The 15,129-nt window shown below is 36.5% G+C and overlaps 2 protein-coding genes and 1 pseudogene across 3 annotated transcripts; 1 reads left to right on the top strand and 2 right to left on the bottom strand.

The window, feature by feature from the left end:
- Positions 1 to 393: 393 nt before the first annotated feature.
- On the bottom strand, positions 394 to 5,067 carry LOC113697227 (probable plastid-lipid-associated protein 13, chloroplastic). 2 transcript variants are annotated; one of them, XM_027216747.2, is made up of 7 exons: positions 4,622 to 5,045; positions 3,496 to 3,617; positions 3,320 to 3,403; positions 2,752 to 2,848; positions 1,797 to 2,013; positions 1,340 to 1,392; positions 394 to 880 (listed from the first exon to the last, which is right to left on the bottom strand). In XM_027216747.2, exons 1-7 carry the CDS (start codon positions 4,886 to 4,888, stop codon positions 785 to 787), a joined length of 936 nt encoding a protein of 311 aa, XP_027072548.2. In that variant the 5' UTR covers positions 4,889 to 5,045; the 3' UTR covers positions 394 to 784. The 2 variants fall into 2 exon arrangements, with proteins under 2 accessions (XP_027072548.2, XP_071911480.1); XM_072055379.1 differs by lacking the exon at positions 1,340 to 1,392 and having other exon boundaries at positions 4,622 to 5,067.
- A 996-nt stretch (positions 5,068 to 6,063) lies between these two features.
- Positions 6,064 to 8,224, bottom strand: LOC113695005 (deoxypodophyllotoxin synthase-like). The gene is made up of 3 exons (XM_027213951.2): positions 7,780 to 8,224; positions 7,359 to 7,683; positions 6,064 to 6,399 (listed from the first exon to the last, which is right to left on the bottom strand). The coding sequence occupies exons 1-3, from the start codon at positions 8,154 to 8,156 to the stop codon at positions 6,157 to 6,159; spliced, it is 945 nt and encodes a 314-aa protein (XP_027069752.2). The 5' UTR covers positions 8,157 to 8,224; the 3' UTR covers positions 6,064 to 6,156.
- Positions 8,225 to 12,786: 4,562 nt separating this feature from the next.
- On the top strand, positions 12,787 to 14,591 carry LOC113696422 (flavonol sulfotransferase-like; annotated as a pseudogene).
- The last annotated feature ends 538 nt before the right edge of the window (positions 14,592 to 15,129 follow it).

Below are 15,129 nucleotides of genomic sequence, written 5' to 3'. Positions count from 1 at the left end.
TTTGTTCTCTGAAGAAGGGTATTTTAGGATATTTATGAAAAATTATAAACTATCGGGTCTATATTATTACATAAACCTTACAAGCAAGGGAGGTAAGTATAATTTTTGAAACTTGAAAAGAATTCTCTGTAATTGTTGGAAATCTCAAGGGAGGTTTTGAAATTAATCCCACAACAAATATCGACATGGTACTTCTCAAGTTCTCAGTGCTTCAAAAAAAAAAAATGGTACTTTTCAAGCAGCAGCAAGGTCAGCAGTAGTAGCCTTTGGGACAGTTTGTTTGTTGCCTTGTTTGCTGCAGGAATTCATGAAAGAAATCTACCCCCTGTTTGGGAACAATCTTTCAGCTTTTAAAAGTTCTGGCACCATTAGTGTCTGATAGAAGTGCAACAATTTGCCAACATAATGTAATTAATGAAATAGATTAATTCAAACCTATTCGCCATTTGTCCCTTACAAGGCAAAGATTACTTTACCCTGAGCAGTACAAGTAATAACAACGGCAATGAGTGCTATTGCCCCAGAGTCTTCAAGTTCAAACGTTTTACCACTTAGTTACTGACATCAAAACATCTAGCCGCACCAATGAACCAGTTCTTTCGACTGGTCAATTTATCACTGCCCCTCCTTCCTCTCTCCGTGAATGATGTACTCTATAGTGCAATTCCTTTTGATTTTTGGTTGATGTTTCCCATTGGGAGTAATATATTGCCAAAATATATGCTGGATTTCCGAGGTAAGTTGAACTACCGAGCTTTCACCCTCAGAGCTAGCTGCGGCTCTTTCAACTCTCATAGTCTGTGATCTGATCTTCCTTGGTTGCTGGGGCAGGATCTAATCTTGTAAGGACTTCAGGAACTCCACCGATATCCCTTATTATCTGCCAAGAACACCAGCGGACAAAATATTAGTCTAGGATTAGTTAAATGGGTTGTAAAGAGACAAATGTTTAGACAGCAAAATGCCTAATTGCAATCATAATTTGATCATCAGGTCTTGGAATATGGTAGAATTCCACGCCCATCGGCCCATTCTACATGGTTTTGCGAACAAATAAGTCTGAAACCTTAGCAAAGCAAAAGGAAGAATGTCCTCATTTCCACTGGAAAAGAAGATCTTATAGCTCTTGCAAGAAGTATATGTGATTTTGTGAAGACAGACTACTACATTCCAAGTGTTGGCTAACATACAAACTATGTTTTAAGAATTACAAAATGACTAGGAGCGAAAGAAGATATCAGACATGTTACATACAAGTAATGGATATGAATAGACTGATAAATTCTGTAAGAGAGATTTGAAGATTGCAAGCTACAAAAAATGGTTCATGTACACTAACCAGTATTTCATCATCAAGATAGGAAATCATAAATAGTCTCTGAATCCTCCCGCCTGACATAGTAAGAATAAATGTCAAACAACATATCAGAACTAAAATGAAAAAATTGAGCAGCATTTCAGCTATGATAGCCCTTATACAGATGAACACCTACGCTTTCCCCTATTTTGATTTCCATTGCATCTGGATTTCTGGCAAATACACTACTCTTGCTCTTATTCTCCTTTTAAGTTTTTTTTTTTTTAATTTCTTTATTTTTTTAAGGAGGGTGGAGTGAGGTGGCAGAGGATCTTTGGGACGGGGTAATCATGATGACACTAAAATGACAGAACCTGGTGAAACAGGAATCTGTGGACACTTCTTTCGCATACAAGTCAAATGCACAACAATATCATAGGAAGTAAGGGTAAAGGATTATATCAAGTCCAAGTTCAAAATGAACATTCAAAATCCTCACCAAGAGGGACTTTCAGTCCACTGGCAACAGCATCCCTGATGGGACCAGGAAGTTGCTCCACTGTGCTAACTGCCTGACTGAAAGCACCTTTAAGCTGCTCAGGGATGGTTTCTTCATTGAGCTTTGGAGACTCAAATACTCCTTCAACATATTCCTCTTTCATTCTAAGTGGTCCCTCAACTGATAATCTGGTTGAAAGAATGAAGTTGCTATCTATCTGCATTTCACTCATGGAAATTTGACCACAATATTGTTAAATTATGATCAGAAGACAATATCAACAGAGAAGTGACACATATATGAGTTGCTAATAAGTCCAAATAGATAACAACCTAGGTCTGCTTACTTGGGTCCAAAAAAGCAATAGTGATAAAATAATATAAAATAAAACGTCCTGGTATATCTGGAATCCTTTCCTCTAATTAGTTTGGGCAGCTAAAATCAGCAAGTTTACCCAAACTCATAGATTATTATGTGCATCAGATTATAATTCCATATGGTGTTGTCAGGATGATTCAAAGTGCTTTAAACTTGAGAATGAATAATCACTCTCTTGGAAAGGAGGGTTTACCAGATATAGAAAGGGCTGTCCAACTATGCATGATACACATTTATAGCCTTCACATTGCCAGTCAGCTGTAGCTCAGTAGCAAGAAGTACGGGAGTAATTTTACACTGGCATTTGCACATTCATCTCTTTTATTGAGGTTTCAAGACTCAACTTTCATGAATCAAAATGGATAAAGTCCAATTGAAATTGCAGGCATCAAAGTGGAGGAAAGCAATCTGTGGGGTTATCCATCACCTGAGGAATGCAGAATGCTCCTGATACATCTATCTATGTACTCTTTTTCTTCTATATTTTATATATTTTAATTCGTTTTCAATTTCATTTTATGTTTAATTAACAGATAGAAGCTGAACTTGCTTGTTGCAGTCACACAGAGTATGTTACCGAGTTAACAAACTTCAAATTTGCAGTGATATTGGCATATCCATCCTTGATCAGCACATCAAGTTTCGATAGAGTAGCCAACGTTGAAGGAAATGTCCTGTGAATGCAAAACCACATTACTGCCAGTGATATTGGCTTGTCCATCTACTTTTACAGTGATTGAGTAGATATCCTACCAAACGTATGCCATAGATTTCAGAACATTCTCTCTAAGATAATTGAAATGCAGCCCAAATAGTTTTAATATCCAACAGAATTAGGACTAAATTGAAGTTGGCTAAAAACGAACTAACAAGATAAAGAAGGTCTCAGGGATTCGGGATTCCTTACCAACAACTCAAGCCACCCCAAAAAAGAAAAAAAGGGCAGGATGTCAAACAAGCACGGAGCTCTCTTAGGCAGCGAAGATCATTTCTTATGCCCATAATGAAGTGAAGATTTCTGAGAGATGCTCTAAAACTCCTATAACTTTCCTAAAGGACAAGCACTGTGGTGCCTACATGGGGCATACATAGGCAGAGACCACTCTAGTGAACAGAGATAATCACCACCATAACAGAACACTTACTGAAATACCAACTTAGCGGCAAAAAAGCCAGGACTTCCATCTCCAAACCACTTGAAATTCCATTGACCTTCAAGATAAGGAGACCTGGACAGCTGAAAATATCAATGAAGTGCCAAGTCGATAAACCTTATGCATTTGAAGATTGAGCAGCCTTGTCATTAGACTTAAAACCTTACGTTGTTGGTCGAGGAATCGGATTGAGTCTCTCAAGACTTACTATCCTCTCATTCACATCAATCCGCTGCATATCTGTTACATTTCCAGTCACTAGTGCTTCAAACCCCCCTGCATCTTTGAACTGAAATAAGAAAATCTATCTTTATTCTTGATTAATCACATCAAACCCGAAAATCAAATCTATACATTAATCATTTGACCAAAGAGGCCGGGGAAAAAAGGCCAATCCAGTTGGTTTCCCACTAAAATTTGGAACTTGCACCAGCAATATCACAAGCTACATCCACATCTTTACACCAAACATCAGTTACTCGGTGCACCCCACATCTTCCCCAGAAAAGTATGAGGCTTTAACCAATAAACTTCAGATACTAAGGCAGCAAGTCCTTATTTACCTTTTACCCTTTTTTTTGGGGGTGGGTTTGTTTTTGCGGGGGAGGAGGAGGTGGGGTAATAATCCTTTGTCTACATATTTAAGTGGGGTAATTAGAGGAAAATGGGGCTTCTTAGCTAGTTTGGGAGTTCAGATTTCAAAGGAATAGAAAAGAAAGGAAGGGAAAGGTGGACTTTTCACGTTTGGGAGATTTAAGTGAGACGGAAAAGAAAAGAAACGAACGGATCTTGAAGAGAAGCCAAGCGCTGCTACAGTGCAAAATTTTTCTGACCAAAACGGGCGGAAAGCGAAGGAAAACTGATGGAAGCTTACAAATTTTTTTTTTATCCTTTCTTTTCTCACATAACTTACCCTTTCTCTTCTTTTCTTTTCTATCCTCAACTCACAAACTAGCTATAATAGGGACCAATTGCAGTATATTCCCTCAAAATCAAGACATTTAAAAAATTTCGTGAAAAAGGAAAATATTAAAGCAGAGTTTTGTTTATCTCCTTTGCTTCTTTTTTGGGATTTTAACAACCAAGATTAGAAGCATAGAAATAAAACAGAGCTGAAAAATCGGACAATATTATCGCAACTAACAACGAAAAACTGAAATCCCAGAAAACCCCATCTAGAAGAATAGTGATATCAAACACGAACTGATTAAGAGAGCTAAATTTCCTAGTTTTAGTGGGTCAAAAGTGAAGAAAAACTTCAAGAAATAACACAAGGAGATTATATGAATTTACAGCAAGAAGAAGGGATTCTTTAGCGGAAAGTCTCTCCATTTCTTTAGCATAAGCAGCAGTAGCTCCTTGGACAGCTGTTTGCTGAACCATTGCTTTGCAAGTCAAGGCTCCAGCAAGGGATTTTTCTTGATTTTTTGCATTCCTTGGAATTTTCAGGAGACTACGGTTACTGGGCAGAGTTAAAAGGGAAGAAGGGTACGCCGTCGTGTTGCGCCGAGGGAGAGCTGAAGAAAATGGGAGGTTTTGCATTGAAAAAGGGAAAGCCATTGGGGAAAGAAAGAGAAGATGTAATGGGAGGCGCTTGTGCGTCTGTCGCAGAGTTGAGTGCCGCAGCTGGAAGGTGAGGACTGGGCAGGACGAGAAGAGTCGCGGATAATTGGACAAGACAACTAACAAGTAAGAATCCTCAAAGGCGTGGGAAGTTTAAGCACGTGTCACCAGCATCCCGCTTCTGTCCTTCGATGCTACAGTTATGAAATGGAAACTCTGTGCCACCTTGACTGCAACCAAAAAAGCGCAGTTTAAGACCATGCTAAACTCGTGCTTTGCTCATCGCTTTTATGGTCAAGCTAACCCTCATTAACACTTGACAGGATACTTGTATTTAGATAGGAGATTTAGTTGGGATAATTCTATGAAGAAAATATTCTAACACATTTTTTATGTGATGTATATGATATAAAAGGTGATTGAAAAATGTGTTTATCTTGCATTTTGATAAATTAGTGTAAATAATTTACTATCCAAACATTCACATGATAATATTTACAAAAAATAATTCAAAACATAGCTACTTTTGAAATGATGGGGGATTGATACATGTTGAGGATTTTGTTATTATTATTATTGTTGTTTACTGAAAAGAAATTTTATGCTTACAAGGGAAATTAAGGGGAGAAGGAAAATTTTGAGAGTTGAATAGAGATTTACATAGTTACTTGATTATTGTTGAAACGTTAACAGTTTGATCAAGGTAGTAAAAATAAGATATGTACGTGTTTAATTAGTACTATATTTACTCCTACCATATTAGATGAAATTCTTTGCATTTTCTTTTGGTGGATAATTAGTACTACATTTACTCCTACCATATTTAGATCAAATTCAGATGGTATGATATTTATTCAATTTCGCCAGTATATTCACGGATAGTGTAAGAAAAGTTATTCTTCTTTTGGGATACTTGGGCTTCATTTTGACTCCTTTTTCGCTGGAGTTCGTACCATTAGTAATCAGGGAATTTCTGTTGATTGTCATGGTATATGGCACTATATTGGATTTTGTGATGACCTACGCAACCAAATTTGTCTTCAATCAAACATTGATTGGGAAATAAGGGCTAAAAGAATTATCTTCAGTTTTCAATATGTCATTTTGAAGGTTAAGGTCAGAATGTAGGAAAGCTTGAAATATCAGTTTGCAAGAGAACAAACTCAAGATCCTAGAAAGGAATGGAACACTTCATTCACGGAGGAAACTGAACATGAGCATGCACTAAAAGTTCACATCCAAAAGTAAAGCAAACAAAGGAAGTCCTAAATACCACAATAAGCTTTAATTTTACTCTCATCACTCAGAGGGTAGTAAGCGAAAGTAAAACGAAAAAATCCCATCTGATCAAATGGTTTGAACTGCAAAGGATGCTCATCGTCCACTAGCTCTTCTGGAACATGAACCATCCCATTGTGGTACGAGAATAGTGCAGTCGAGAATCTTGTTTCCCCTGGCCTCATTCTGATGCGGTGCACAGTTGAATGCACCCTACCATTGCTCCATGCCTAAGCCAAGAAGAATATTTACATGTTCACGCTTCTAGTCTTGGAAAATCAATATGGTACTCTAATCAATGTGATGCTCTTTTGCCGTAGTTTATTCCCAATGGAACCATACCAAAGTTTAGGAAGGATAACAATAGAAAAGCAATGGGAATAGGAAAGAAAACGAGTTAGTATTTTATGTTTTCTAAAGGGTTAATTCTAATTTGCACTTTTGAGCCCTCAATAATTGGCAAGTAGTTTTTTGGTTTCGAAGTTTAGGAAGGATAACGAAAGCCAAGTAAGAAAAGAAAAAGGGAGAGACAGAGAGACAATGTTTCGCTTTTTCGAAAGGATTAATTGGAATTTCCACTTATAACTATCACCAATTTGCATTTTGCACCTTAAGCTATATCAATTTTAACACTCAATTATTTGATACTATTAATTTATAGCACATTATTCAAAATGATTGAAACCAATAAAAAAATGTGAATTTTGAATGATAGAACGTTAGTACCTCTTGAACAATAAAGAATAACTCAGTAAACAGATGCATATTAGTTCTTTTTCACAAAAATATACCAAGAAAATTTAATTAATGTTCAACTAATTTGAATAATGTGCCATAAATTAATGGTATAAGATACTAAAGTGCTAAATTAAAGTTCAAACTGCAAAATTAATGATATTTGAGGGGTGCGTGTCGCAATTTACCATTTTAAAAAGCATGCATGGCTTATATTCCTGAAGTTGACAACTACTCCAATTATATGCGCACATTAATGGGGATGGGGAGTTATCAATTATCATCCTTCGATGGCGATGCGGACTTAAGATCCCCATCGAAACCAATTACCAAGCCTCCCAAGCTCCAACCAACTAAAAAAAGAAAGGAAGGTCAACTAGAAAGCCTTGTGAATGATGGGCATTTCTTAATCTTTATTTAGTAACAAAGTACAGACAAGGAAAGGAGAACCTACCACCAAGCAGTCACCAGCCATGACAAGAAATGATGATGGAGGAAAATCAACAGCAATCCAGCTTCCATCTTCCTTTGACTTCACCTCTAAACTTGAAAATTGATTTCGTTGAATTATTGTCACAAAAGTTGGATCTGTGTGTTCAGGAACACCACCAAGATTCTCATTCATCTGTGGTGGCCTGTGTTTATTGAATCGAAGCATGCGATTGCACGATTCATCATGAGAGCTGTACAACTTCTCAACACCAAAGCTTTCAAAAATCGTTCTCATCACCAATTTTTCAAGGTCTGAAACGTGGTTTTTGTAGGACTCCATCAATTCACTGATAAGCAAAGTACCGCAAAACACAACTCAACTCAGGACTTAAAGAACCAAATTTGCCAAAAGTTTAATCAGGAAACAAAACATTCAAATATACCAGAAACTATCATTTCCTGAGGGCCACATGAGATTTGTGAACTTGAGCACTGCTTCTGGATTATTTACATCTTCAATTCCCATGCCTTCATAAGTAGGATTTGTCGGCTGTTGCCCAAAGTAGCCGAACAAACCATCAGTTGTGGTAATATTTTGGACTTTGGTCTCTGTGGGAAGATCAAATAACTCTCCTAATTGCAGGAAAATTGCACTGATCAGCTCTGAAGGAATTCTTTCATACTGAACCAAGAAACAGCTGTGCTTCTCAAGTGCATCTCGCACTTTCTTGCAAGTTGACAGCCAAGAACTCGCGCCTGGCTTCAGAGTTTCCCGGGTGAAGTATACGATTGGGAGGTTGGCTTGTGATTGTGAGCCCATAACTGCAAATTTTACTCTCCTCAAACAATCAATTAAAATAAGATAATACTAATGAATAGGAGGAGTTAACTAGCATCATATTTATAGGAGGCAAACCCCATGTAACGTGCACCAATTGCTTTAAATTTTTAGTCCCCATTATTGGGGTAGCATAGAGTCGCTCCTAAAACGAATCATTATGATTCCTTTCACATTGAAATCTTTGAGAGTGATTGGTAGGCGAAAACAAATGTATAGTCAAGTTTTACTTCAACAAGTGCTACTTCTATTTGTAATTGTTGAGAGTTTGTACGAGTAATATGTAATATATCCAATACACTGATGTAACTTGTAAACTATATACTATTTCTAATACATTTTGTTAAGAAATCTAATCATATCAATATATCTTATAGTTTCGTATGTTTCAAGTTTTACTTGTATTGGTTGAAAATTTTGTCGGACAATATACAGAATTATGTGTCACATATCACTTTCCATTCTTTCTATGGTTTAAATGATTGTTTGACGACCAATAATTATACATATATGCACATAACAGTGATCAAAACACACTTGGAAATTTTATTTGTTCTTTGTGTATAATGACCTAATTAGTCTTGGTATCCATCCAAATCCAATATATACTATTCTAATACATGTCAAATAAACATATGTGTTCACATGGGTCGGACTATCTGTAGACGATTTCTTCTATGCATATGTGTACTTGTATTACGTGTATAGGTACTTATATTTATGAAAATCCCTTATATATATATATCTAGCTATTAACGTTTGTAAATTATTTTTGTATTAACTTTCTAGAGCATTAAATTCCCTGTTCGTAGTTGGTTCACATGATGTTGTCCTCTTGTCTTTGTGGAGGGATATATTCTGGATATTTTTATTTCATTTTGTGAGTTGTACATGATTATTTCGATTTGCAGGATAATTTGATGCAATGAATATTTGCTTATTAGTCCAACAATTTCAATTTAGTCTCCTAGTTGAATTTTTCTATTGGTGTCATTTGGCAATTTTTAATAGACATAACTTATTATCCAAATAAACACACTAACATTTGCTACAAATGTCTTACATTTAGTCATGTCGAGATCAAAGAATAAATCCAAAATTTTTCTAAAGTTCTAATTTTATTTTACTTTTTATTTTTACCTTCCCCCTCTCCGCTAATCCCTCCCTATCCCCAAACCTAACAGTCAAGTTCGAACCCTAATCTGTTAGGCAGGGGAAAAGTTCAATTTTTAGTTGCTAAGACTTTGATGTATGATTAGTTTATGAACAGAAAACTATTTCAAAATAGTATACTTTGTACTCAATGCAGGCTTTAAAACAAGAAAAAAAATTGTTCCTCGAAACTAATTGTTCTACAATTTGACATTTTCTTGCTTGGAAATTGGCATCTTTCTGTTTGTTAACGTGTATTAGAACTTCCAGTTGTGGTTGGATACTTGGATATACAAGTGAATTACGTACATCAGTACAGTGGGATTAGCACAGGAAAGAAAGGTTCAATTATTTGTTCGGAACCAGCTTAGTTGTAGTAATATAATTGAATCGCAATCACACATGTTACAAGTGATGAACAGTAGTTGCCTGAGTACCGAATCCCCCCTACATTTTCCTAACGCCACCTAGTGTGAACGGTAGAACCCTTTCACATTACTTTTCAAGATATGCATGTGATGGATGTATAATTATCCTCAAAAAACCCTGTGGTAGCAGGAGATGTTCTTGTCATTATGGAGACACCGATTCAAGGCCTTGACAATTGATATGCCGGCTGGAGAACGGATAGTGTTGAGATGGTGCTGGACCCCTATTTTGTGACAGCATGAGTACTTTTGGGATCAAGATTTTGGGTTCATGTCTCAATCATAAATTTTTTTATTTGTAAAATATTAGCAGGTGAAAGATCAATATTACTATTCAATCTTGTCGGATCCTTCATCCATATCTGCACTTTCACATGCATCTAATATTTTTCGTTGATGATCAGATCCCCGATCACCAATCCCTTATCTTGTATAGTAAAGGACGTTATTGAGGAGACAAGAATCTATATATATTTTCAAACTGTTGTGTTTCAATCCCTTGTACAGCAGAATCTTGAATGCGTGGAATCTTCCACCATCAGGCTACTAATACTGGATTAGTTTGTGAAACTTTTAAGCATGTAGTCGCAGGGAAAATAAAGAGCTGTTATGATTCTGATCAAAATTTAGACGGCAAAATGGCAATATTGATCCTACCTCAAATGCTCCACCTCTTTACCCTTCATTTTGTTCAATATCCTCATTAATTCACAAGCCATTTGTGCTTCCTGTACACTCAGCGAAGCACTAGTGACCACATCAGCTGGAAAATCATTTTCTGGACGTCAAATGGGGGATTTGCCCTTCGCAACATCAAAACTAACAAATGTAACACATCATCATCTGAGTACGAACCCAAGTAGTTGTGAATCGTATTCTCTGCAGCAAAAGAGGAAGATCTTTCAAAAAAATAATAAGGATCTTGATTTGAGTTGATAGTCCTGGTAAATGTTCCCTTCAGCATACTCTCCAAGACTAGAAATACACCCGAACCAGAGGATATTAGTTGACAGCATGGTTCAAAGTCACGGTCGCAGCCCGAATCGTTTCACATCGATCTCGGCATGTCGGTCACGGTTTCGACGGGACGCAAATTTTAAAACATTTAATATTCTAAAAATTATGAATAATATTCAAAAATATTCTAAACAAAAATTAAAAAACTTAGCAAAAAAAAATCGATAAAATGTAAATTTGCGAGTTGATTCGAGATGACTTGACCGAGACTATCCGTATCAGAGACTTCTTGACCAAGTTCTCGGTGACTCGGCTGAATTCTCAGCGAGTCAAGTATTTCGAAATTATCTCGTCCCGATATCATATCGAAGGGGTTGGTTCCGATAACAACTAAGCCGAGTTTGTCTCGGTCTCGGCAGAGACTTTATCGAGGGTTGGTTCCGATAACAACTAAGCCGAGTTTGTCTCGGTCTCGGCAGAGACTTTGAACCATACTACTTGACAGTGATTTTACCTTTGAACTGCATAAAACATGGGTAGATTTCATATACTGCTTTATTAATTTGCTCATCATTAACAAGTGAAAACAGAAAAGCATCAAAATCTGTACAACAGCAGTGTTGCCGTAATGATGAATCTCAGTTGGATCTGTGCAGGCGTATGAACAAAAGTTAGTACGCGTAATCAGAATCAAGTACAGCTACTCTTTGGTGAATTTTTCTTTGATCCGTGCAGGTGTATGCACAAAAACACTCTTTTTAACCCTTGGTCACTTCTTTGATTCAACTTCACATTTACGAAAAATAATCATCTGGGCTCCAATTGTATTAATGTCTACAAGGCACTCATTAGACCATCCCTCCTTGGTTTGGAGAAAATATTTAGTACGACAGTTGCATCATTTAGTCAGTCATTAGCTGATAAAGTTTCTAAGTATCATCTTTTGGACAGCCAGTGAATTACCTGATATTTTGATTGAGGGTATAATGTATGATACATACATGAACACCCTACTTAGTAATATGTACTAAACAGTAAATATCAATGTAAATATAAGAGCCGAAACAAGCAGCCGACGTAAAAACTTGATGTGTAATTATATTAATTTCAATAATATCTTATCCATTTACATATATTATCTAGTATGATGGTTCTCATGTGATTAATTTGGCCAAAAAATCATGCAGGATTTGTATACCAAAGATTAGCATATTGAAACTTGCTAAATTGCAATCAATGTTGTTTGTGTTGTAGAGGCTTCATCTACTGACCATGCCCGTTTTATTCTATACATATGATTAGACATATAAATTTCTAAAACATTTTCATGTCCATCGTTATTCTATATCTCGTTATCCCCATATTTTATTATTTCCATCCCTTGATTTATAGATATTGTTACAAATCTTTAAAAAAAAATCTCAAACATACAAATTAAGGATTGAGAAAGTTTTAGTATGTATGTAACTTTCAAAATTATAATTTTGTAATGTATACCACTAGAATCCTTGTTTAAAAAAAAAAAAAGAAATTAGTGGAAAATGATATTTTATAATTGGGAAAAAAATATGTCACAAAGATTTGATAACTAAGGCAACAGAGAATTAGAATCAAGCAATACAATAAAAGAATATTGCAAAAGATATGACACATTAACCAACAAAAATACAACTAATTAAATATCTATTTAGCCAAGAATTACCTTTATCAACCTAGTAGAAAAAAATACTAATTAATACAGACCCCTATCACATCATTATTATTATTATTATTATTATTTTCTTTAGATACAACTAACTATGACATTAGTTGAGCTCCACAACATAAAGGTTCTAGGATCAAATTACCCTCCCTCTTCTTAAATCCTACTCCTCCCCTACCCCAAAAAAAAAAAAAAACTACTATCACATTATTTGGTCCATAGATCTACTATCTATAATATTATTATTGCTTTTGCATCTACAACCACCTAACCTCCAATATAAATAATACCTAGTTATGATCAATTGCCATAGCCCACCAAAAGCACTAAATTGATGCCCACAAAAACTCGTCCAACACAAATAAAAGAGGAAATGGGGCAGGAACGGTTGTCAGAGTTCCTGCCAGTGGACGGCCATGATTTGGCCTCAAAATTTTGTGCGGTTCAGATCACGTCTTGTAACTCGATTTTCACGCCAAGTGTGAGACCCACAAAAATTCGTTCTAAAGTTACGTCGTGTGCAAAGAAAGTTACACCGTGTGCAATCGATGTTACTCACAGTGCAAAATGCACACAACCTGCTGCAACCGTTTGTGCCCCTTGTCCAGTAAAAGAATATTGCAAAAGTTATGACACGTTACTGCAACCAACAAAAATACAATAATTAATTATCTATTCAGCCAAGAATTACCTTTATCAGCTTGTTAGAAAAGTATAATTATTACTATAAGCCAATATCACATCATTTTTTTTTATTACAAGAATATCATATCGTTATTAGTATAACCATCAATCACATTAATTGGTCCATATTATTGCTTTTGCACCAACAACCATCAAACCTCCAATATAAATACCTAGTTATAATCACTTGCCATAGCCCACAAAAAACACTAAATCGGTGTTCATCTATCTCCCATCCCATCCTAAATTCCGGAGTCCTCCAGTCCCTTAGCAATGAGCAGCATTTCTTTAACTGCTGCTCATTCTCATTCAAAAGAATCCTTGGACATGGGCACAGCAACAAACTTCCAAAAGAGTACTGGCCTGGCATCTCTGGATATTTGTATCAGTACCAAGGATTTTGGTATCCTTTACCCCCGTTAGAAGGAGTCATTGCACTTCAACAAAAATTTCCAAGCTCAAACAACTGATATTTTCTTGTGCAGTGCTCCCAAAACAGGAGCCACCTGGCTAAAGGCCTTGTGTTTTGCCATTCAAACAAGGACCATCACCCACGAAAAATCCAACCCTTTGCTAAGCAAGCTCCCCCATCTTCTCGTGCCATTTCTGGAAGTTGATCTTGCTGAAAACCCGAAGAACAGGGACCTTGATCATAACCTTCTCCCGCTCGTCTCAACACACTGGCCCTATACTTCACTGCCAGAATCCATACAGAAATCGGGCTCGAAAATCATATACATATGCAGGGAACCGAAGGCTACTCTTACTTCTTATGCTCACTTCTCAAACAAGATGAGGATGAACAATGACTCCGAAGCAACATTAATCCAACAGCACCCGCTCCAAGACTCGTTTCAGCAGTTTTGTGAGCTTTTCCTATTGCCATATGTATTGGAGGGGGGCCGTATTGGGATCATGTTTTGGGGTACTGGAAAGCAAGTCTTGAAAGGCCAGATGCAGTCTTGTTCCTGAAATACGAAGGTCTGAAGAAGGATATCTTGCTTCACATCAGAAAAATGGCTGAGTTCATGGGAAAACCATTTTCCGCGGAGGAAGAGGAGCATGGTGTACCTCAAAAGATCGCTGATGTGTGTAGCTTTGACAACTTGAGTAGTGTAGATGTTAACAAGAATGGTAAGCACCGGCTTTCTGCTTCTGTCGAGATCCCAAACAGTGCATACTTCAGAAAGGGAACAGTTGAGGATTGGAAGAATCATCTTACACAAGAGATGATCCAAACTGTTGATCAGATTACGCAGCAGAAACTACTTGGATCCAATTTGTCCTGGACTAGTGTGACCCAAGCAGCTTGTAAAGATGCACATCTTGTTCTTGTTTTTATTTCTATTTGCTTTTAGCCAGCAGGAGTTATAATGTAAGATAAATAACATCCTCCGTTCTATTGCTTGTAGAATGTGGGAATTGTGTTGCGTGAATATTGAACTTTAAATTTCATCGATTAAGAGTATAATATATTTCTGCATTTGTTGAGCTTTTAATTTTCTTGACATAATAGATTAACTTTAGCTCATGCGTCCTATTGTAAATTTTTTTTGAGACCACAAGACTGGACTTTCCTGAATTTAGTTACATCCTTCGATCTAACCCTAAAAACAAAAGGAAATTTTACTGTATCTGCAGCTTGCAGGTACCAACTTCTCAGTGACAACAAATCGTGGGTTTACGTACTATGAACTCTTAATTTATTGTTAAATTTGCTCAAGTGGGAGATAAATGAAGTACTACATCAGTACCGTAGCACTGATACTTGAAAGAAAGATTTGATTATTTGTTTGCAACCAGTTAGCTATAAATTATTCGATCCTGATAAAACGTTTACGAGTAAGCAGTTGACTGAGCATAGACGCCCCTATATTTTCCTACCAACTTTGTAGCTTGTTCGAAATGGTAGTACCTTTTCAGATGGCTTTTCAAGATTTGTGATGCATTTGTTTATACTACTTACAGCCTGCGGATCCAAGAAACCTCGTAGACAGCAGAACCTTCTACTATCAAGCTACACCATTGCTAA

The sequence above is a fragment of the Coffea arabica genome, chromosome 6e (assembly GCF_036785885.1).
Source record: "Coffea arabica cultivar ET-39 chromosome 6e, Coffea Arabica ET-39 HiFi, whole genome shotgun sequence".
NCBI classification, from domain to species: Eukaryota; Viridiplantae; Streptophyta; class Magnoliopsida; order Gentianales; family Rubiaceae; genus Coffea; species Coffea arabica.
This window is presented reverse-complemented; position numbering and strand designations above follow the sequence as displayed.

Excerpts from the sequence above, each read along its gene's own strand:
- LOC113697227 (XM_027216747.2), bottom strand. The coding sequence starts at position 4,888 with ATGGCTTTCCCTTTTTCAATGCAAAACCTCCCATTTTCTTCAGCTCTC. Across the intron at positions 2,014-2,751 it reads ATTTGAAGTTTGTTAACTCG|ATAGATAGCAACTTCATTCT; the intron begins GTAACATACTCT and ends AGTGAAATGCAG. Across the intron at positions 881-1,339 it reads ATCTTGATGATGAAATACTG|ATAATAAGGGATATCGGTGG; the intron begins GTTAGTGTACAT and ends TGTTCTTGGCAG.
- LOC113695005 (XM_027213951.2), bottom strand. The coding sequence starts at position 8,156 with ATGGGCTCACAATCACAAGCCAACCTCCCAATCGTATACTTCACCCGG. Across the intron at positions 7,684-7,779 it reads TCAGGAAATGATAGTTTCTG|TGAATTGATGGAGTCCTACA; the intron begins GTATATTTGAAT and ends TTTGCTTATCAG. Across the intron at positions 6,400-7,358 it reads TGGCTGGTGACTGCTTGGTG|GCATGGAGCAATGGTAGGGT; the intron begins GTAGGTTCTCCT and ends TTCTTGGCTTAG.